Source organism: Neophocaena asiaeorientalis, unplaced genomic scaffold (assembly GCF_003031525.2).
Source record: "Neophocaena asiaeorientalis asiaeorientalis breed wild unplaced genomic scaffold, Neophocaena_asiaeorientalis_V1.1 scaffold16, whole genome shotgun sequence".
In the NCBI taxonomy this organism is placed as follows: Eukaryota; Metazoa; Chordata; class Mammalia; order Artiodactyla; family Phocoenidae; genus Neophocaena; species Neophocaena asiaeorientalis.
The window spans coordinates 120,919-144,999 of record NW_020175446.1 but is presented as its reverse complement, the minus strand read 5'-3'; the positions used below and the strand labels follow the sequence as shown (position 1 = coordinate 144,999).

The following is a 24,081-nucleotide window of genomic DNA, read 5'->3' as shown; positions in this document are numbered from 1 at the left end:
ATGGTTCCCTGTGGCTGCTCAGACAAACTGCCATGAATTCAGTGGCTTAAAACAAGATAAATCTATGCTTTACAGTTCTGTAGGTTAGAAACCCAACGCGGGTCTCATCGGGCTGAAATCAACATGTCGGCAGGGCCAGTTCTGCTTGGAGAGTCTCGGAAGAATCCGTGTCCTTGCTTTTCCAGCATCTAGAAGGGCCTGTAGCACCTCCATCCGTATCAAAGCTGGCAGGCAGCACCTTCAAAGCTCTCTCTGACCTGTTCTGTCATCAGGTCTCCTTCTCTGGCCCCGACCCTCCCGCCTCTCTCCTATAAGGACCCCTGTGATGACACAGGACAGCCAGATGGCCCAGGATCAAATTCTCATCCCAAGATCTGTAATTAGCTGCAGTTGCAAAGTACCTTTTGCCACACAAGGTAACATATTCACAGTAGTGGATGACGAGAATGTGGACACCTTTGGGGCCATCATTCATCCAGCACGACAAGTTACTGAGATGGGGCTTGTTCAAGAAGTGAAGTGAACAGCCCAGTGGGGACAGCACGTCAGCCAGGTCGGGGAGAGGCCCACCTGCCCTGAACACCCAGCACAGGGCCTGGCCCACTGCACACAAACACCACGTATGTGTTGAAAGGGTGAAAACATCTAAATAGAGGAGAAACTGATGGGCTCATGAGGATAACCGTGAATTACAGGACTGCAGGTCCAGAGGAGAAGAGAACGAAGAGAAACAGCTGCTACGTATTGATACCAACTGTACGCCAGGCACCGAATGAAGACCCTCCAGCCGTTGTTTCATCTAAATCTCCTGCCAACTCCGTAAGGCAGCTTCTTCTAACTCTGTGTACAGATGAGAAGACGGAGGTTCTAAGAAGTGACGAGCCCCTGGCTGGACGTGTGGTAAACACAGCAGTAAAGCCTGTGTTCTTACCCCGGTTTGTGTTTCTAGAAAACTAACTGAAATGGAATTCAGACGCAACACAAACTTCACGCACCAGGAAGGTGGCTTCACGTAGTTTCCTGATCATCAGTTTGGACAGAGGGATGGACCTTTCTCCTGGGGCGGGGGGCGGGGATGCAGCACAGAGCGTGGCGGTCAGCATATTCTTTCTGGAAATTCACAGCCCCTGATGTCAACCGTGGACCCTGGGGAGACACGAAGTCTAGGGGGAGGATCCTCGTCTACACACATTCTGTGCTTGAGGAATTCAACAGCGCGTCTATCGTGAGTGTATGTGGGAAGCCAGAGCTCACGTCCGTCGCTTGCGTACATCTGGATACGCGTATGCTGAACTTGCTTAAAATATCGTATATTAAGGTGTCTCCTGCCAGCACGGGTTTCTCTTTCTCTCTCTTGGCCAAGTATGAATCTGTGTCTTCTTCAGGCTCTAGACTAGCCACTACAGTGAATCTTGCTTAAAGACCAATTTAAGTAAGGGTGTTTGAATGTGGGCTGTTTGCCCCTGTTCACACCTGTTAGTCTGCAGGAAAAGTTCTGTTTCAGGACCTAAACAAGGTATTTTTATACTCAAATTACAATAATGTGCTAAAATGAGACAGACCAGTGAGAAGTCGGGGACATCTGGGAACAGAACGGGAATCCTGTATGTTCACATCACAAAAGACACCACACTGTGTGATGTCTGCAACGGGCTGGAAGGAAACAAGAAGGAACCTCCGGGACCTGACCTCAGCCCCGGGGACGTTCGGGGTGTCCTGTGCCCTGCGGGGTGTCTGGCAGCATCTCTGGCTGCTATGCTCTGGGTGCCTGTGGCACTCACGCCCGCACAGGTGGTGACCAGACAGTGCCCCATGGCCCCCGGGGCCAGTTCACCCCTATTGAGAACCACTGAACTGAAGACAGAACAGGAATCCCATACGCTAGCACCAAAAAAGAAAAGAAGCAATTATTTCTGATGAGCAGAAGATAAAGGTAACTCCCCCATTACTTACAGACTGGAGCATCACACACGCTGTCCCCTTCCTCGCCCGGCGCAGGTGTCCGGCCCTGACGACTCTCCTGCGGACGCCGGGGAAGAAGCCTTCCTGGCTGCTTCTCAGAGTCTTGCAGCATCCCTTCCCGGTGCTCCGCTGGCTCTGGGCAGGCCCCCACCGCCTAGGCCTCGGTTTTGCTGCCCCCAGCCTGCTGCCTGTGCTCCACGCACACCCTGGCTTTGCCGTCAGGCAGCAAACAGCATCCCGCACACTCAGGAAGGTCATCCCCTAGAAGGCAGCCCTACGTCCTTGGCTGTACACGCCAGACAAGGTGGTCTACGTGACCCCGACTTACCAAGACCCTCTGCATGCAGGTGGACGCAACCGGGTTCGGAATTTCCAGGAGGGAAGCCGCGCTAACGGGTGCTCGATTATCGCAGCAAGTGGCAGGAAACACTGAGGGAAGAGCTCCTGGATCCCCGATTTCCGTGGGCGGCTTTTCTGAGGTCTGTGCTCCCAGCCCTTGGTCTCCCTGCTCCGTGCCCTGGCTGGGCTCCAGGCAGCCCATCACACAGTCCTGGCCATGCCCCTGCCTCCCAGTAGAGGCTTCAGCCCTTGTCTCCCTCCTTCCTCCTCTGTGAGTCCAGCCCTGTCATCCAAGATCTGGTAACTTCGGGGAAGGACGCGGGCCTACTCCAGCCCCTCTGCTGGCATCTCCTGCAGCCTCAGTGCACCCACCAACCGGCCTCCCCGCTGCCCGGCCCAGCCTGCTGGCCCTTCTCCAAGCCAGTGTCCATCTGCAGGGGGACGTGAGCACAGCGGTCCCGGCCCCGTGTCTGCGAGGCTGCAATGAGCTGCCCTGGGCCCCACACTGCAGGGGGGCCCGGGGGACAGGCGAAGCTCCAGGGTCACAGCCTTCCATTTACACATGACAACACGGAAGTTTCTGCCCTGACTTGGCCCCTGTCTACCTCGGAACCAGGACTCGGCCTGTTCTTACCAGAACCAGGCAGAAGTGTCGCCAGATACGGGCCCGGAAGGCGAAGGAGGCACCAGGAATCCACCTGGAAGGACCAGGATGGCATTTCCCCCATTAAGATGCTGCAGAAATGTGCCTTCAACCCCCAGAAACTGTCAGGTTAGAAACCTGACAGCAAAGAACTCACTAACACGCTTTGCAGGGGTTAATTCTTTCAGACTCTGAGGGCGGCCCTGCCAGCCCAACAAACGCACTGCACCGCTGGGGCCTTGGGCGGGGGCCGCAGGGGTGTGTGCGCCCGCCCGCAGGGTGGCGCAGGGGATGAAGGGAGAAGAGGTTTCCCAGGGAGCAGGAAACGCCCTGGGCCCGGATAGAACTGACACACGGGTAAGGAAACTTCCAGAAGAGTACCACGCAATCATCTACTCAGTTTTTCTTCCACATTCACTCAGTTTTTTTTTGCCGTACGCGGGCCTCTCACTGTCATGGCCTCTCCCGTTGTGGAGCACAGGCTCCGGACGCGCAGGCTCAGTGGCCATGGCTCACGGGCCCAGCCGCTCCGCGGCATGTGGGATCTTCCTGGACTGGGGCACGAACCCGTGTCCCCTGCATCGGCAGGCGGACTCTCAACCACTGCGCCACCAGGGAAGCCCTCACTCAGTTTTTTTTTAAAGCAAGTAAGTGAAGTGGCTGCTATCTCCACACACTGCTTCCCTCAGGAGCCGTGACTTGGCATCCGATGGCGGTTCTACGTCAATGCAGAGCTCCCGCTACTTTGAAAGCTTTATGCCTGAAAAATACCCAGTTTTATGAAATGCTTTCACGCATGTATAAATCTAAAAGCCACCAAAAAAATGTGCAGTCGCTAGGGCTTAAATTATGTCCATTTGACAGGTGAGAAAACTGTGGCTATAAATTATCCCTCTGTCCTCAGGATCTAGAACATTTTTATCAAATTCAATATATGAAAATATTTACAGAAAAAGATACTTTGGGACGTGATTTAGAGAATCAAATCAGATGATTCCACTTGCAAAGAATCCCATTTCCTGCAGCTTGTCGGAGAGAGAAGCAGTTACACGTACTAATTCAGGGAGTCCTCCAGACCAGCATGAACTCTGTTCAGGCCCGAGTCCGGTCACCGGAAAGAGACCGTCTGGAAGGAAACCTCTCCGGGCTCCAGGGTCCGGACTCCTGCTGTGAGCACTGCAGGTTCAAAAGGCACCGCATCCCTCCCCCGCACTGGAACCAGGGCCTCTCGGCAGGGCCGGGTCCCGGAGTGACTACGCACATTTTAATTAAAAATGGGAATAGAATAAAGTGATATTGAAAGCTTCACCACACAGCTGGAAAATAAAACCTGGTGAAGTGACAGATGGGCGTGAGTGACAGCAAGGCTTTCCTGAATACGTCACCAATATTACAATGTAAGTGGAAACCTCGGCTAGCACCATTTTTATTGTTTACTTATTTATCCCATAAGAAAATGTGGCAGTTGTAAGTTGAGTTTTTTGAGGTACTGATGAAGAACGACCAAACAGTCTTTGAGCATCAAGGTTTGAGTAAAAGGCATATCCAAGTACTTCTGTTTTATGTGGACACTGAAAACACGGAGAAACTGTATATTTTTAATCAGTGCAAACAGTACAGAGCTGACGTTAGACACTCCTCTTTATATTTTATATTAAACTAATTCAACCCATGATGTCACTCAAGTACACGCGCCTCGAGAGAGTTTCTCAGCACCGACTTGGGATTCAAAGCGCTCTTTGACACGTACGTTGTGCCCGTCTCTGGAATCCACACGTAAACTCCCAAACCAGCACGTGGGGATGCCACATTGGAAAGGAACCCGACCGTCCCTCGAACCTAACTGCCCCTTTGCGTTTCACAGGAAAAAAAGCAACTCACGTTATTGTATTTTTAAATAAAAAGACTTTATTCATGAAATAAGATAGCAGCTAATAGTTTAAGGAAGGCTGGGGGAGATATTTCTTTCACATGGGGGCACACGTGCACCTTGGAAAATATTTGGCAAAGTCATAAAATTAGCATTTTTAGTCACCTGTAAAGTGCTGAGACATTAATCTCGGGTGGACTTGCATTGTTTTTCTTAACCATCCAGTAAGTAGAACATTGATAGATAACGACACGTGGAGCACAGCGAACTCACGGACCACTCGTGCATGACGCCCGCAGAAGGGGCCCTAAGTGCCAGTCTGCCGACCAAGGGCCACCTTTCCTGTGTCCTGTGTCCGCCGCCAGCACCGGCGCCCGCCCTGACCAGCACCGTGCATCCTTCAGGACATGCATTCAAAGCTAGAAGCGCTCCTGGTCGACAGATGCAAACACAGCAGGAAAGGATGGACCAAGACACCTTCTACGTCTCCTGAGACACTAAAACACATACATCTCCAACGTGGGTATTTTGGCATTGACGCTTGAGTCTAAATGTTGACAGGCGTTGAGGATTTTGGTTCAAAGCAAACGTTATTTGTGAAACGTTACGGATAACATAGTGACTAAAACTTTGTTAATTTTTTTTAATAGAAAAATGCGATATAAAAATACTACTTTGTTAAAAATATACAGTACGTGTTATACCACTTTGGAAAACTCAGTTCAACTCAGATAGCACATAACACCACCCGGCATGGTATGTGTTACGTGGCTTTCTTCATTGTTACAAATTCTATTCTGGAGTTAAAAGATATACAACATAAATAAAAGTAGTGAATCTGAATCAAGGACAATTACTTTAAGAATTGTTAATAAACCCCTCCACCAGTGAATACGCTGTATTTCCCCGTGAGTTCTGAGTCTGTGAGTTCTCTAGGTGACAGGCTACGAGAACAGGTCTGCAGCGTCCCGTGTTTATTAAGGACCACGGGGGTCAGAGGGGGAGCATCCTCCCGGGACCCCCACCCACTCGAACACGGCGTCCACCCCCTTCCTCATGCGCGTTCACACGGGGCTCCCCTGCCTGGGGTGGAGGGAGGGGCTGCCGGAGATGCCCCCGTGACGATATTGCACTTTTCGGCCCCGAGACGGCTGGCGATTCACACCCAGCCAGTATAGATGCGGCGGGACCGCTCGGGGTGTGTGACTTGGCTGAAAGGCCACCCCCGAATCTCGACCCTGGCTCACACATTCAGCAGGGGGATCTGCCAGACCATGACGGACGAGGCCAACTCCTCCGGCCGCTGCTGCCTGGCCTTCCTGCTCACCCGCCGGTGGCCCTGTCCCCCACAGGCCACCAGCACGGAGCTGGCCTTGGCCTTCCTGGCCCGCCGCCCTCGGCCGGGGGAGCTGCAGGGGAGCCGCAGGGGGTCCTGGATGAAACTCTCCTCTGAGCGGGGCCCCAGGGAGCCCGAGCCCTGGGAAGGCGTCGGGGACCCAGACGTGGAGGAGACGTCGCTGGCCTGGGCGAGGGAGCCCAGCGAAGCCCCCAGCCAGACGGCGTCAGGACCGCTGCGGCTCAGGCAGGGCCCGGGCCCCTCACCGGGGAGCGTGTCCCTCTGGTCTTCATCCTGGGGGTCGGCACCGGGGGGCGGGCTGTCCCTGGGCTTGTCTCTGTCCGCCTTGGAGGCGGCTGTGGCCACGACCAGGAACTTGACGGGCCCGTTGTGAGCATGGTAGGAGACCAGGCCTCGACCTGAAAGGGCACAGCGCTCAGCAGGGCTCCGCATGCCGGGCAGGGCCCCGGGCACCCCCCGTCCACACGGCAAAACCCTGTACTCGACAGCTCAGAGCAAAAACAGCTTCCAGACCACGTTCTCGTGGATCTCTAGGGAAGTCCAAGAATGCTCTCAAAACCATGGTCTAAAATACAACCGTGGTTTTCGTCAGCGGTATCTCAGTTCTGGTACTTGCGTGGTACTTTTAAAGTGATAAAGTATCTATTTTCCTGTTCTCTGTATAAATGCCTTCTCGCCTGCTCTAAGATAATATATTTAGGAAAAGTTTCCCTAAATCTTGGTTTTAAAAACTTAAATGCCTGAAACATGTCAATGTTAGGAATAAGATGCGTAAACTCTAAGTAGTTTCCTGCCATTTTTCACTTTAAAAAGATTCTGTGGTTTAGAATAAGTTAGTCCTATGGTATCGATTAAAATGGGGGCTCTTCAGTTCAAGGACGATGTGAATTGAATTTTAAAAGAAGCACCAGAAACTCCCTGTAGGCCGTTTTTATGAAATGCAGACTCCCCCATAACACCGGGACTCCAAGGGCCAGGCGGGAACGGGATGTCCATTTTTAAGCGCCTCGCAGGTGAGGTGACAGAAATGGGGGGTAGATGCCCTTTTCACCAAATGCTTTGAGGCTGAAACAGGGCCCTAGCACCTCCCTCCCACTCTGGCCGAAGCAGAGGACGTTACAGGATTCCTCAGCTGGGCGAGGTGACTTCCTTCAGTCAAGAACTCCACCAACAGCGGGTACAGGGTGAAGGGATGGGGACGCCCAGACACCGGGCATGGAGGTGTGATCTGACGCGACAGCCCAGGGGAACATCCCAGCATCACCGGGTGAACCTGAATGTGAGTGTTTCCTACACACCTGTGGTCCCCTCCCGGACACACAGCCAGAGGAACCCGAGTCCTTATGAGAAGGGGTGGCCAGAGGAACCCCCACAGAGGCATAGCATGTAACACACAGAACAGGAAACAACTAAATACCCACTGTACGTCACATGGGGAACAAAGCCACGCTCCAGAGCAGTGACACGCATGAGCTACAGCCACGTGACCAACAAGGATGCGCCTCAGAAATAACACGGAAAGAAAGCAGTCGGAGAGGAATACATTCACTACGAGACAATGATAGAAAATGTGGAAACGGCACAATTAAAGAGTTCTTTTTTAAAAAAAGGTACAAATTAGCAAAACTATGGAGAAAAAACAATGGAACGGTGACGTGAGACCCAGCAGGAGAACGGCTATGTTTGGTTGTCGGGGAGAAGCGTCCCCAGCTGTGACGGGAAGAGCTTCTGACTCCTGAGCCTTTACCACTCAAAATGCCCGTAGTCATCATGTACAGCTTCTGCATGTATCACAGGCAGGTCATAACGAAGACAGCAGTTAAGAAATGAATAAACCAAGTTGGAATTCCATGATCCTAACAGGTGGATCATGACAAAATAGGAATTTATCTAAAGCACAGACCTATTTGCAGTAGACCCGTGAACGCTTGTTGAGGGAAGGAAGGGCTGCCTGTGGTCAGAGTGAAATACTCCAGCGTTGACAGTAGGAAGAAACTATAGACAGAGATCTTTATAAACGTTTCAATGAGTTTCCTACAAATCTTTTTCTCTGAGAGTTATTACATAATCGACATACAATTTTAAGATCTTGGTTTTCTTTAACTTACAGAATTAACATTTCTCTGTATCATTCCAAGCTCTCTGCAAACATCATTTTCACTGGCTGTGTTACGTTCTAAAATGGCAACGTGACCACTGTCTTAGGCGTCTCCCTACTCCTAATTTTGGATGTTTAGGCCGTTTCCTGTTCTTTCTGCATCATGGTTTATTCCTAGAGTTGGCTGCTTCACGAGACAGAATTTCCTGAATTGGAAACCCTGACTCCTGACGCAAAAGCATCTTCAAGTCCTAAACACCAAAGTGCTTTCCAAAAAGGGTGTGCCCATTTGAACTCCCCGCAACACTGTAAAACAGCACAACTGAGCTTTCTCAGATGCTGGGCCTCCTCCTTTGCAAAACATTAAAAAGCATCCATTTTCACTGGGCAAAACTGTATAGAATGATCAAAACCAACAGGTGGCAAAAAAGGTAACGTGCAAACACGTCTTGGGGATAAGGGTCTCCCTGGACCACTGACGTCAGAAACAGGAAGACAAAAGTATAACCTGATGATTCAAATTAATAGACATAGTCTTTATAGTAGGAAAGAAAGGAAGGAAAAAAGGAAGGGACGAAGGGAGAGAGAAAGCCACCTAAGTAATTTACACTGTTTAAGCAAAGACACAGCTGACCACAGACCCATGGGCTTGACGAGAGTACAGTACAGCACAGAGGCCTGGGAGACGCAGGCACTCGGGGGGTGTACTCACCAGTCACCTTGGGGATCCCCTGCAGACGAGGGACGGGCAGGGCCACCACGACGCCCAGGCTGGTGCCGACCATCAGCAAGCCGTGGCAGACGAGCAGGCTGGTCACAGACAGCCGCTGGTGTCCTGGGGGACAGGAGAGACTTGTGCCCCGCAGTCTGGCCTCTGCAGCCCACACGCTGGGGCAGGGGCCCCGGGAACTGCCCAGAAACCCTACAGACGCGCCAGAACGCTCCCCGGGCAGCCCCGAGCCCTCCCGGCCAGCGGGTGTCACCGGAGCCCTAGCCACACACCGCGACTCCTTCAGCCGGACGAGCAAGAGAGAGATCTGGGGGGCGTCCTGGCTGCACCCCGGCAGAGCACGGCCACGGCCTCAGGACACGTGCACGGTGCTCTCAGCACTGCTGGTGCGGCCCTTCCAGAGCCGATCACACACCCCCGCCCCGAACCGTCCATGTAAATCATCCACTTCCAGGCAGAGCTGCACACACACACGTACACACACGTACACACACGCGCACACACACGCACGTCAGACGGCAGCCCCGTGTGCGCAAGAGCCCACCTAGGCAGGTAAGAGGGGACCTCGCAGGTAGGACGGGCTCCCAGCGCAGCCCGCGCTCAGCATCACAGGGGAGAGATGCAAGCGACCACCCAAAGGTTCCGTCTGAAGGAGACCACTCACGGCCTCGGTGGGAAAGTCCGGGAGACGCGGACACCAAACGCTGGAGTCCAAGGGCTTTGGAGCTTCCGGCTGTTCGCTCTGCCTTGTTTTGTTTTGTTTTGCAGTCGAGGCTCTGCGGCCCAGAGAGGTGGGTCAGCCTGACAACGTTAGGAGGTGGAGGGAAAGGTGCGTGTCTCCCCGTGACTCTCGTCTCAGGGACTGAGTCTAGGCCCCGAGCATCCCACCCCTGCCCTGACCCTGCCCACAGCACCACCACCTTCGACAGGGGCTTTAAGCCCCTCCTGGCATCTCTGCTCAGCACTGAAGCTCAAGAGCAGAGAAGGGTCATGCGGCTGCTCCCAGGAAGGAATGGAGGGCGCTTCAAAACAGCTGGTTCTTCTGCTCTCTGGAAATGAGTCATTTTCAGTATCTCTGCGCTTGACCTAAGTTCATCTTAGATAAAAAGCATGGAAACAAATGGTCTAAACACCAAAGCCAAAGGCAGGTCACCATGTCCACTGAAGTTATTTTATGATTATTGAGGCAACGAAACACTGAAACCAAACCGAGACAACAGCTACAAAAACTAAAGATCTGGTTTTACCTCTAAATACAGGCATATTTTTTGAAGAAAAGCTAATGTATTAAGTTCCCAGGAATCCAAATGCGTGCCCGTGCGAGCAGCTGGAGCTTTAGAGACGCCTGGGACCTGCGTGTCTGTCTACACCTGGGCCGGGAGCTGCCATTTCCAAACGCCAGGGAGAACTGCAGAAGCCATTCAGAAACACGGCTCTGGGCACAGCTCACAATGATTGCTATCCAGGGGCAGGTGGTCCCATCGTGGGGCAGCCCTTCGGAGAGGAGCTCCAGGGACCAGGGAACGTCCCAGGACCCACGGGTGTGCCTTCCAGAGCAGAAGCCTCACTTGATGCCACGTGACCTAAAGATTTCCCACAGCTACGCTCGAGACAGAAAGCAAACCCGCAAAGCAGACACCCTCCTCTCTAACCCTCCGGGAACCTTTGGTGGAAGCAGCTGGTGGAGGCGACTTTTGGGACTGGCTCACTGCTCTGTGTTTTGTTTTGTTCCGGTGACGTACGGCCTCCGCCACTGCCCTGGTGCCAGGGGCAGCAGGTTACATTCCATCTGGATATCTTACTTCTCAACACCAACGTGGAGAATGTCATGACAACGGGATGGACAGGGGACAGAGCTATTATTTCCCTTTTGCAGCCACTTTCTGAAGCCACCCTCCTGGAAGGAATACAAAAACTGGGGCAGTGGTATAGCCCTGTGGTCCTAGACGTGAATAAATTTCCTTTTTAACACACGAAAGTATTGGCAACAATAAAAACAAGCAGACTCTCATAACGTGGTCTCAGGGCTCGGTTCCGAGGTTGGCTGTGGGTTTTTATATCATTTAAGTCCACCCACACCCTCATTTTGGTAGCCAAGTCCTGCATATAAGCGAAAACTGTTTGTATGAATAAACTGTTTTGTGATTTATTTGATCGTCCTGAAATATTTTGGTCTGGGAAACTGAGTTTCCTTTCATTCTCCAAAAAAGGAATTTGTGAGTTAAATTTTCTTTCACAGAGAATATAACATTTTTTAAAATATCGGCCTAGGACTATTAAAGAAGCATCTGAAATACTTTTAATCTACCACTTGGCTTTAAAGAAAACTAATGAGGAAAAGGGAATTTCAAACAGCCCACCTCCACAGTGAGGATTAACAGATCCTCGTAAAATATGATGTGAAATATTTCCAACCACTAATAAAAACATTAAGAAGATCTTACTTTCAAATTACAAAGGATAAAAGTTTACTACTTATTTTCATTCATAAATGCATTTTGAAAGTGACCTTTTATCCCCCTTAGGAATTTTCCCGCCTCTTTGCCTGTAAATAGCATATTAGGAACATCTGACGTTTCATCCTGTCTCCAGCTTTTACATCTGTGTTACGTTATATGCAGTGAAAATCTGGGAAACTCTCTAGTCTCTGTGAAGAAACTCCTCTCTCCAGAAGTGGATCTTTCTAAAGAGAAAGGACAAAACAATTCCAAGGTACAGAAGGCGCACCATGTGGCATCGGGATGGGAAAAGTCACCGTGTGGGGAAAGGTTACGAAACATGACGAGAAGGGGAAAAACTACGTGGTCGGTGGGAAAGACCAACGGAAACAACCCCGGGGCTTCTGGGTGGTGCTCCTGGGGGGACACCCACAAACCTTCACTTCATCATAACAAACGCGAAAGCAGGGAAAACTGGGATGTTTTCCTTTCTAACTGGTTTGAAAGCCTTCAGTTCCAGCACATGATGGTTTGTTCCATTTTCAAAGTAGTCTAGGATTCATCTTTAATTTCACATATGAAAGTTTAACTGAATGGTAATTAGGGAACGTGGAGATTTTCCCATTCCGGAGGGTCTGCAGACAGAGCTGCTGAGAGGCGTCCAGGCTACTCCTTGTGGAAGCACCAGCTGTGGCCTTCTGAGCTGGCCAAGCTGCGGGCAGAGGGGCCACCCACTCAGCATCTAAGGGGGAGGCGGGGCGGGAGGGGCGGGGCAGAGATGCCGACAAAGGCTGCAGTTGGCATGGGGTGGAAGTGAGTTATCCACACGAAGGGGCAGGGGAGCTGGCCGCTGTGTGATGCACGCTCTCTGGGGACCCTGCTGTCCTCTCACATGGGGACACAGGAGCACGGGGGAGACCGGCCAGGTTTATTCAAATGCTCGCAAGAAACACACAAACAGGGGAGAGAATAGGAGAAGCAGCCAGCCTTCCAAGTGTGCTTGGAAAGGCTATGACTGGAACCCACTCCTGGCTCCCACCCGGGACAGAGACCAGGGAGGCGGGCAGGTTAGCGCAGGATTAACTGCTGGTTAAAGAGCCGCTGGTTAGCGCGGGACCAACTGCTGGTTGAGTAGCTGCTGGTTAGCACAGGATCAACTGCTGGTTAAGGAGCCACTGGTTAGCGCGGGGCTTAAGGAGCCGCTGGTTAGCGTGGGATCAACTGCTGGTTAAGGAAGCTGCTAGTTAGCTCAGGACCAACTGCTGGTTGAGTAGCTGCTGGTTAGCGCAGGATGGCACCAGAGCCCAAGGGACACGAAATCCACTCCTTGGTCTGTTCCCTAACTCATAAATAACCTTGAGTCTAGTTTAAGTTGCTGAATTCCCTTATGATGTGGTTTGATGGTACTTAGAAGACTTACACTGACTTTTGTATTACATAGAAAATCGTGCCACTTTATTTGGTTACGTCACCCCTGGAAAGCAACGTGCTCACTCAGTGGGGACCTGGGAAGGCTAATCTGACAGGGGGCGGGGGTCTCAGCACTTTTTCATCCAGATACCCTCCCCTGACTGTTCTGGATGAAAAGGAAACAGCTGCATCCTGACGTGAGTCATGCAGCCTCATGACCCGGAGGAGATGCCGCCCTCTGAACCACGGGCTGTAACCACCTCGGGGGCCGGGAAGGTTGACCGACGGCCCCTCGAAACGTGTGTGCTGACCCCAGGCGCCGTCATCCACTGTGTCTGCCAAGTATGATGTGGTTTACGGCAAAGCGCTTGAACTAATGGTGCTCAGAACAGAGCTCCAAACCGGACAGAAAGATGCAGCTCGTCACGCAAGTCCCAGTCCACAGGGGAAAGCATGCCGAGACCTCTAGGGAACTAATTAGGGTTCTCAATTCTGCTACAAAAAGTCATGAGTTACAGTACGGTATAGTAATTTTTTTTTTCCAATTGTGTTCTTTCTGGCCTGGGAAGGCTTCATCTCTAGAACCTACTGGAATTTTATATTCCAGTGAGAGCACGAAAGGACAGTTTACACGTTATTGCCATATATACGTAAAAAACCCATTTGGGCAACACCACGAACACAACTCCAGAATGAGGTTTACATACATGTGTCCGGGATGATGGTGGTCCAAGGACCTGCAATTCCACAGGCTCACATAGGGTGCAAACACGCACTGACACAAGTATCTAAGTGTCAGAGAGGACACAATGAAACACTTCTCACCGTGAAACACTGGCCCAAGGGTAAGGCGATTCAAAGAAGGACAGACAAGACATGGGTGTCTGGCCTCCCTGTTCCCCAAAATGCAAGAAAATCAGACCAACGTCAGATGCCTTTTTGAGGACCACATTCAAGAACCACTGCCCGGGCGTAGCAAGAGGACTCTCATTCTAAGTGTCCCTGATTTCTGCTCTAACTGTCCACCTTCCTCACGTCCGCCAGGTCTAGCAGCTACAAACCTGGGAGTAAAACATGAGATGCAGAGAAAGCACAGAATCCCCGGATATTGCTGAAACTAGAGGTATTTCGCACACAGCAGGCAGATGCGGGAGAACACGCCACCCAAAGGCTCCTTCTGCATGGGACATGGGCTTGGGAGAAAGAGCCCTAAGTCCTGGCACAGGGATAGGAGGCGGGGGCCCCGGGGGGAGGGGGAGGGGCAGGGACTGTGTGTGGTGACGGTGACAGCAGGCGGGGGCACACCTGCCAAGGGGCCCGGGGACGTGGGGCCGCCAGGTGTCCCCACCTGACCACACGGTCTCCTGGCTCCACAGGAACCCAGGCGGATCCTGACCTGAACAGTGAAAGCCACGCAGGTGGATAAGAAACAAGGGAGTCGTTAACTGGGGGATGGAAAGAAGGAAAGAAAACAAGATGAAGTACAGCCGGTGGCCCAGGTGCAAACAGGTTACGTGGTCACAGGTACGTGACCGCTGGGCTTTGGTAAAACAGGGACTGGGGGTTCGAGCGCCCTGCGAGGGCTTCCTGCACAGGTCTGTTCACGCGGTGTGGGTGGCAGCCCACGTGCTGCACATCGGATCTTTCTCTTCTCCAACCGGGAGCCAGGAGACGCAGCCAACGTGGGAAAGGAGGGGAATGCCATGCGGCATGAGCCTGGTCCTTAAAAGCCCCGTGGAGACGTGGGCCAATACACACCAGGCACACACACCTGTACACAGCAAGCAACGCGTATACATACAAGTTACATACATACACACATCTGCAACATGCTTATATACACTAGCCACATGCCCTGCATAACAAGCCCACACGTGTACATACTAGCCACACACCCGTACATAACAAGCCCAGGTGTACATACTAGCCACACGCCTGTACATAACAAGCCCACACGTGTACATACTAGCCACACACCCGTACATAACAAGCCCAGGTGTACATACTAGCCACACACCCGTACATAACAAGCCCAGGCGTACATACTAGCCACACACCCGTACATAACAAGCCCACACGTGTACATACTAGCCACACACCCGTACATAACAAGCCCAGGTGTACATACTAGCCACACGCCCGTACATAACAAGCCCACACGTGTACATACTAGCCACACACCCGTACATAACAAGCCCACACGTGTACATACTAGCCACACACCCGTACATAACAAGCCCACATGCGTACATACTAGCCACACACCCGTACATAACAAGCCCAGGTGTACATACTAGCCACACACTCGTACATAACAAGCCCACACGCGTACATACTAGCACATGCCCGTACATAACAAGCCCAGGTGTACATACTAGCCACACACCCGTACATAACAAGCTCACACGTGTACATACTAGCCACACACCCATACATAACAAGCCCAGGTGTACATACTAGCCACACGCCCGTACATAACAAGCCCAGGTGTACAGACTAGCCACACGCCCGTACATAACAAGCCCAGGTGTACAGACTAGCCACACGCCCGTACATAACAAGCCCACATATGTACATACTAGCCACACACCCGTACATAACAAGCCCACACGTGTACATACTAGCCACACGCCCGTACCTAACAAGCTCACGCGTGTACATACTAGCCACACACCAGCCACATGCGGCTCCCACACCCCACTCCTGTACCTTGGCTGGTTTGACTCCCGCTGCCAGGAACACCCTTCCCGCGTGGGGCTGGCAGAGCCCCTTGGAGCCCCCCCCACCAGAGAGTCTCCTTTTCTCTGCCCTTCAACCTCAGATCCTTGCCCCCGCCCTCCGCCCCAGTGCTTTACTAACAGCACTAAACCGTCTGCAATGGGCGGCTCTGACCTCTAAGAAGGGCGCTTTAGTTCGCGTTACCCGACAGCCCCGAGCGCCGGCCCCGGGGGAGGTGGCACCGCCCCCCAGCGCCCCAGGGCCCACCTGGCAGCATGTGGTGGACCGGGGTGGCGACATTGACGTCCTGGAGATGTTTGAGCGTCTCCGTGTGGAAGAGGCGGAGCGTGGACCCTGAGGTGAAGGCGATCCAGATGCCCACACCGGCAATGGCCATGTGTGAGACCACCATGCCCTCCTCCTGGTGGGCCTCCAGCTGGCTCTGCGGAGACCAAGGAGAAGGCGAGGGCGTGTCAGGGATACCGCACGGAGCTGCACCCACGTCGCCGTCACGGACCCGCCCTCAGGGCTGCGCGTGAAGCCTCGGGTGGCGCTGTCGTCCCCACCGTGCCAGCGTGTCCAGCTGGCACCCCGGATCTCACCTGCCCTCAACCACCTACAGCAAGGGCACCGTCACCCCAGATCCGCAGGTGCTGAGCAGTGCCCTGGACGCCGTGGACCATCAGCACCCCCAAACCCGAGCGGGAACGAGGGCCACGTCTGCCCGCGAGGAGGCCTGTACGGGCAGCTGAGCCCCGCCGAGCTCGCAGGGCCCCCTCGCTGTCCAGCCCCGTCCGGCCCCCGGGTGGCCACCTGCAGCTTCTCCGCTTGACCAGGCCCTTCCCGAGCCTCCGGGCTGCGCTCTGCTCCAGGTCTCCATCCTGACAACCCTGCTCCACGGGGCCCCCGAGAGGGAACTTTTGGAACTTGTCCCCATGGTGGACGGGCCTGTGCTGGGCAGCTGTGGTCACTGCCTACCAGGGATTGGCGGGGGGCAGGTGGGGTGAAGCTTGGAGACACAGTGAGAAGAAACACTACCCTCAAAGAAGTCCTCTTAGCCCACAGCAGGTCACAATCCTGCACAGCTCTCTAGCCTGAAAAGAGGTAACTTAAAACCCCCTAGGAAAAAAACAGGCTTATGCCTCTGTCCCCTTCCTCAAGGACTGAGAACAGTGCGGGACGCTCTTTACAACCCACTATGCGGCCGAGGGGGCCAAAGGCGCCATCCTCGCACGCCTACCCGCGTGGAAAGGGCTCGCCAGTTAGCCCCTCACGCTGCACCCACGCCGCGCGGCACTCCCAAGCTGGACCGAGGGGGACACGTGAGTCTCTGATTTTGTCAGAAGGGAGGCTGCCCGTCCAAGGGCACCACACCTTGTTTTAAGTGAAGACTGCAGCTGGACAGGCAGGGCTGGAGAGCGGCCTGGGGGTCATCCTGAAGCCGGGACTCAGGCGTGACAGTGATTCTGGAGTTCGCAGACGCCCCCGACGGCCTGAGCGCCCAGTCCTGCCATCACCACCTGCCCGGGCTGCGCATTCCCTCCAGAGTACCCGCGCACCTCCCGGGAGGGAAGACGAGGACCCTGCTCTCGGGGCGGACAACTGGCTCGGGCCCTCGGCCCCTCCTGCAGCCAAAGCCGGGGGGCCGCCGTTTCCTCCGAGACGCCCGTGCTATGCTCACCTCCACAGATACCTCCCTCCGCGCACGTGTGCACCCTCCCACAAAGCGACCCCGATCGTCACAGGTCTAATTTAAACACGCGTCAGTGGGGACGAGCCGGTGCCGGCGGTTAGGAAGGAGCCCCGAGTTCTTACAGAGTGAGTCCTCCTGAGTAAACACGTATGACTGGAAACGCTGGGCCACACAGCAACTCCACATTTCACTTTTTGAGGAAGGACAGACTGTTTTCCAACAGCTGCCCCGTTTCACGTCCCCACCGGCGATGTGTGCAGCTCTCGACTTCTCCGCGTCCTCTCGGCACTTGTTAATGTCCCTTTTCTATTGCTGTCATCCTCGTGGGCGTGACGTGGTGTCTCATGGTTGCTTTGGTTTGCATTTCCCTAAGGACTAAGGATGGTGCATACCCTTCCCTGTGTGGCCGACTGTGTATCTTCTTTGTAGAAATGTCCGTTCAGATCCTTGGTCCGTGTCTGAACTGGACTATTTTTCTTTTGATCGTTGAGCTGTAAGTTATAGAAGCTGTTTGTTATGCACTCTTGGCAGATACACGATTCTTAAGTATTTTCTGCCATTCCGTGGGTCGTCTTTTCACTTTGCGGACAGCCCGTGGAGGTAGCTTGGGCTGCCCTGTACCACAGGAAAAGACATGGCTTTCCTCTCTGGCAGGCTTCAAGGGGGATAGCTTCCATGCTGTCTTGTGAACCGGTACAGATCCCCTCGGAGGAAGCCCACTGCCGAGACCAGGGCTGCAGGAAGCGGTAGCACTATTTCGCGTCCCACTGCCCTGTGTGGGGCAGTAAGGTGTATCACCTTACTGTGTATACCTTACTGTGTATACCTGTGTATCACCGAGCAGTAAGGTTTCAGTAGCAGAGCGGGGCTGACTGGGAGGAATGGGGCAAGCGGCCCACGCCTCCCACGTGCGCTGAGACTCGGCCTCACAGCTCTGCGTCTCTGAAGAGGAAAAGCCCAGCTGGTCCTTCAGGTCAGCTCAGGACAAAGCGCTCACTGCTCCCGGAAGGCCATCTCTGGCAGAGCAAGGCGGCTTCCAAAGAGAGGTTAAAAAGGGAAGAAAAACGTCACGTGATGCTGAGAAGTCCTTGTGCTACCTGGGCGTAAAGGAGCACAGGTACTCGCTCTCCTGGCTGCTGGCTCTTTCACACCCAGTTACTGTTGAAACTTCTTGTGGAAGAAGAGAGAAACTCGCAGTCTGCTGGTCCTCAACCCCCGCTTCTTTCTAAGAACTCAGCAAGCCCAGGGAGGAGGCAGCCCAGAGCCACTGCTGGTCGGGGCCCATCCCGTCCCTGCCGTCCAGCGGCTCCGTTCGGTTACTGCCTTGGTCGCCCCACTCCCATCCTCTGTCTTGCGGGCCATCTTGTCCCACGCGTCCTGCACGCTGCTTTCCGGCCGTCCTGTGGCCACCTCCACCGCTGCAGCGGCTGCCCGGGTCCACCACTGCCTGCTCACGGGTCTTCGGCGTCTCACAACTGGCTGTTTTTCTTTACAGAAGTGCCTCGTTCTGCAAAATCTACCTCAGATTCTCCCTCTCTGTCCTCCACCCACGGGGAGTGGAATTCTCCCAACAGAGCTCTGGAACAACCTTCTCAGTGAGTCTTCAGTCCCCAATCTCAGCCCCCTTTCAACTCCTTGCAAAAAGAAGTCCTCGGAGAAGACAGATTTCCTGGCGTCTGTCCCTTGGTTAAATCCCCACACGGCCCCCACCGCGCACAGCGTGGCGGGGCTCAGGACGTCATGCGCCGATCTGCCCCGGGAACCGAGCCAAGCGCGGCTGCCCTCACAGTCACGGCCTTGGCCTCGCCAGAGCTGCCCAGACGGGCCCCGTGAGCGCTCACGGCAACAGAGGCTGAAACCCCGGGAACCGAGGCGGGGACCGCACACTCCTGCGTGCGAGGGACCAGGTGCCCTCTGACCACACCTGCGCCAACCCCACGTCCCCACGCTCGGACTCACCCTGTTTCTGGGCAAAGGTCCTCCAGGAACTGCCTTCTCATGTCCTGACACACAGCACTCCTCCTCTGAGATGTTGTGCGTTTTTTGCCGCCTGCTGAAGTCCTCCTCTCCCCAGACAGGGCGGCTTTACGGGCCTGTGACCCTCGCGGGGTCTCAGGCTCAGAGGGCTCCGCACCTGGCATGATGCTCGGGCTGCTGGCATCTCGGAGTCCGGGCTAACTGACATTGGACGTGGGACCCTGCAGATGCCGTAGCCAGTCCTGCCCCCAGACCTGCCCCCAGGGGCCAGGTGGCTGGTGTTGCCCTCACCTGTTCCGGCACGGCACCTGGCCTGTGAGTTCTTCCTGGGCTTTGGGGTTTTCTGTATAGCACTGTGCTTCTTAAATGCGTGACACGTCTGTGCTGGATGATGGGTGATGGGTGATGTGAACGATAATTTATCTCTGGGATGCTGGCCATTGTCTCCCACCTTCTCAGAGGCTTGGTCTTCTGTGTGAAAACAGGAACTTTGGGCAACAGGGTGTCGGAGTCTCCTGCCACCTTGAAATCATGCGGATCTGAAGGTCTCTGCAGGGTAGCAGGGCCGGGACCGGCAGTAGGTGTTCAAGAACCGGTCTGCCTGCCAGCTTGGGCCTGTCGCCTCTGTGCCCTGCATTCGTGTCTTTCTATACAATGACGGGAATTTATCTCATCAGGAAAAAAACGCATCAACTCAGAAAACGCTCTGCTACTAGGTCACCTTTAGTATCGTATCCATTTCATTCTTTCATTCTATTTTTCTCTTCAACGTCGGGGGTAGGGTTGGAAGGAAAGCTTTTTCTTCTTCTCCTGTCCTTCTGTCTGTTTGTCCTGAGTCAGGAACACTGCACATTGCAGAAAATCGAGAGTAAGGAAGGACAGGTCGTACTTTAGAACAGCTCCAGTAATTAAACCGAAACTACCTGTGAAATCGGGGCTCCGAGAAACAAAGCTGTGAGGTCAGCACCCGCCGTATCCACCAAACCGCCCGCTCTTCAACGTCAGGTTGCTTTCAGAGCTGCGTCCGTGTTCCTAAAGCTCAACATTTTCTTAAAAGGCATGAAGTAAACCCCATGAAGAAGGCCCTACGTAGCTGGGAAGGAAGAAAGAAGGCGCCCCCCACCCCAGATCCAGGTGCAATGACTGCAGCTTCATTACGTGCATTTAACACTTACGCTTCCCCGTCTGCTTTCCCTGACCTGGCGGGAAGGCGGGGAGTTTTATTCCTGCCGCGCTGGGCACACACAGCCCGCCTGGCTCAGCATCTCTGGGTGAGGTGCTCGGCGCTGCCCCATCAGAACGCCGAGCTGGCACTGCAGTCCCGCCGTCCCCACTGCAACTGTGCCAACCACTGCCGTGCAGAGGCCACCGCGAGAACATTCATGCCCCTGGACATCAGAACTCACACCCTGCTCAGCCCACCGCAGAGCGAGTGCAGCCTCGTGGCCCCACGTCGCTAGCCCTACAGACAGGGCACATTCAGGGAGCCTCCCTGTAGCAGCTGTCCTCACCCCAACCAAAGAGGCTGCAGACGCATTGAGGTTCCAAGCCTGCAGAGCTGCACCGGTACCCCAACTGTGGTTTCCCCGCCCGGCGGAAAAACTGGATAAATTACGTTTTTTTAATAACAGAGTAGATTTTGCTTCTCTCTCCATAAACACATTTACTCATTTTGGTACTAAAAACGCACAGAAAGGAGGCTTTTATTTAAATCCAAATATGTTACTTCTGAGTCTTCAAGATTTACAGCATATGGAGCCTCTGGAGCATGTGGAAATAACCCTTTAATGATAATAAGGTCGTAACGTTCTGTTAGTCTGGAATCGCCTTGGCGGCAGCTACAGAAACCATCATTCCGGCTTTCGGTACGAATTTATGGCAAAATTAACGTATTGGTTTTGGAGAGATGTTCTAAAGAAAGATTGTTACGTTATTATTCCTTCTCTGTGAAAAGAAACTGAAATACAGCTAACAGAATGCTATTTCTGGCTCTTGCATATTTACTCTAATAATAATTTATTCTAGTAATAAATAGCAACCACTACTGGGGTGCTCTTTACTGGCAATATTACCTCCCATTTTGATGAGGAAGTTGGTTGATCGCCAGCTTGTGGATCAGAGCCTGAGGCCCAGGTAAGCGGCTCACCTGCGACCACCGTGCAGTGCAGGGTTGAGTTAGGATCTGGACTCTGACCCTCACTACGTCACCGATAAGGTGCGACACTGCTGGTGTACAAGGCAGTGGAATACAGCCCAGGAGTGGTTACAGCGTCTATAAAGTGCCCTGCACAGGGGCCGTGGTTAATGACCTCTCCACACCCCACTGAGGGCTTCTTATTACTCTGAGGCGTGTAACGTAAAAAGGAGCAGGTGGAGAGAAGTAGAAACAAGAAGTTACCATAAAAATACTGGGCAGAGACTTCCCTGGCGGTCCAGTGGTTAGGACTGCACTCCCACTGCCAAGGCCCTGGGTTCAATCCCTGGTCAGGGAACTAAGATCCCACAAGCCATGCGGTGCGGTGTGGGGGGGTGGGGGGGGAACGAGCAAAAGCAATTTCACAGGTTTGTCTCCTGCCTCCTATTCTGGACATCAGCCCCATCTCCTCTACGGCTGACCGCTGACCCCCTGTCACTTGAGGAGGCTCCGCCCTGCGGGCCCCTGGGGAGGTCACGTCGGAAACAACACATGGAAGAACGGTTTGCGGTCCGACAGCAAGAGCGCCAGCCTGGAGTCCATGCAGGACCGAGCTCCTGGCCGCAGCACCTCGGCTCCTGGGCGTGGACCTGCTCCCCAAGCCGCCCACAGGGATTCGGGGCATCTGAAGAGGCCCCAGATCCACAGAGAGGTGGGCCCACCCCCCGCAACCCTCACCTGAACACACTTCCCTTCCTATTACCTTCCTTGTGAGGGTCGCGAGATTTTCACTTGTGAGGTAGTTCACTGGCTGCAAAAGCACCCGTGTTATAGGAGTTTCCTTAGGGCAGAGCGGAGCGAAGAGACGGTGATGAACAGGTAGGAAATAAGTATGTCTGTCTCATCTTTAACAATAAAGGAGTAACATGGCTAAACATATTACACGTGTATCGCATGTTTTAGTAACGTGGCTAAAACATTCAAGAGGTCCAATGAGAAGTGAAATTCATCTTCTCCATGTGTATATATGTACATACACATATACACGTGTACGGCTACATGTTTACGTACACCCACGTGTGGGTCCACTCTCTGTGTGTGTGTATTGTGAGTACGTCGCCTACTTGTACCTCTTCTTCTGTGAGCTGCCTTTTCATGTCGTTTGAACGTTTTCTATTAGCTTAGTTTCTTCTCTTCAATTTAGCGAGAATCCTCTTTATATAAGAACACTGACACTTGGTGGCAGATGCGGCAAATATTTTATCAGTTTTCATTTACGAGCGTTTTGATACAAACAACACATAGTAGATGTTAAAAAAAAAAAAGGTTCTAAAACTTTACCAAATTTATCATATTCTTTACCATGGCAACTTCTAGGTATACGACGAATCTGGAAAGACCCCCCCGCCGCAAAGTCACGGAACCATCCTACTGTCTGTACCTTGTAAGTCTGTGGCTTTGTCTGTAACTCTAACATCGCCGGCTCCGGAATGCCTACAACGGTGAAGAGCTGGGGCCTGAGACGCAGTCTGGTTTCTCCCAGTGACTATGCTCTCTACTGAATAATCCATTTATCACACTGACGTGAAACGCCTCTTCAATCAAACACTAATTTTCCACATGTCCTTGAAGACTTACTAGTATGTTGATACTGAATACACCTTTTAAAGTAACGTCTGTATTAAAGGTAAATAACAGACAATCAGTGCATGGATGTGGCTGGACAAGGGCTGTGGGACTTTTGAGTTAATCCTTCCTTCTAAGCCACACTAGGAGGGATTTTCTTTCAGCACAGAGCCGCAGGCAGGACACTGCCTGACCTTTCTACCCGCGAGAGGCGATCCTCGACATCAGCCTGGGAAGTTAGTCGCACTGGTTCTGAAGTGCGTCTTCCCACACTGTGTAGCCACTTAAAATGACTTACCTCCACGGCGTGAGTCTCCACACTGATTACAGACACTTGACCTCCAGACGCCGCCCACAGTGTGTCTTCCATCATTAGCAGACTTCGAACTGGGAGGACGCCTAATTGTATCACTGTTTGAGGTTCGGAATTCCAGGATCCATCTTAAAAGAAGAGGTTTCTTTCAATTTCATTCAAATTCAGTTTCTCACACAGACATTTCTCCGAAGAAGAAATACAGATGGCCAACAGGTACATGAAAAGATGCTCTACATCACTCATCATCGGGGAAATGCAAACTGAAACCACAATGAGATGTCACCTCACACTGTCAGAATGGCCATCCTCAAAAACACAAGAAAATACAAGTATTGGTGAGGATGTGAAGAAGTGACAACCCTTGTGCACTCTTGGTGGGAATGTAATAAACTGGTGCAGCCACTGTGGAAAACGGTGTAGAGGTTCCTCAAAAAACTAAAAATAGAACTGCCGTATGATCCAGCAATTCTAGTCCTTGGTATATAACGGAACAAAACGGAAACACTAATTTGAAATGATACTTGCACCCCAATGTTCATTGCAGCTCTATTTACAATAGCTAGGAGATGGAAGCAACCTAAGTGTTCATCATCAGATGAACGGATAAAGAAGATGTGGTACCTATGTACAATGGAATATTACTCAGCCATAAAAAAGAGTGAAACCTTGCCATTCGTGACAACACGATGGAACCTGAGGGCATTATGCTAACTGAAATGAGTCAGACAGAGAAAGACAAATACCGTATGATCTCGCTTTTATGTGGGATC

At 52.8% G+C, this 24,081-nt stretch overlaps 1 protein-coding gene across 8 annotated transcripts in view; it reads right to left on the bottom strand.

Moving 5' to 3' along the window:
- Positions 1 to 4,836: 4,836 nt before the first annotated feature.
- ARHGEF10 (Rho guanine nucleotide exchange factor 10) overlaps positions 4,837 to 24,081 on the bottom strand; it is an 89,852-nt gene continuing 70,607 nt past the window's right edge. For 7 of the 8 annotated variants that reach the window (XM_024768059.1, XM_024768054.1, XM_024768061.1 and 4 more), the window contains 4 exons: positions 23,294 to 23,436; positions 15,833 to 16,007; positions 8,982 to 9,104; positions 6,058 to 6,569 (listed from right to left, as the gene is read on the bottom strand). In XM_024768059.1, the coding sequence (XP_024623827.1) occupies positions 6,058 to 6,569; positions 8,982 to 9,104; positions 15,833 to 16,007; positions 23,294 to 23,436 (953 nt within the window). Of the gene's footprint in view, positions 6,570 to 8,981; positions 9,105 to 15,832; positions 16,008 to 23,293; positions 23,437 to 24,081 lie in introns of all 8 variants that reach the window. The other variant, XM_024768053.1, reaches the window with a different exon arrangement.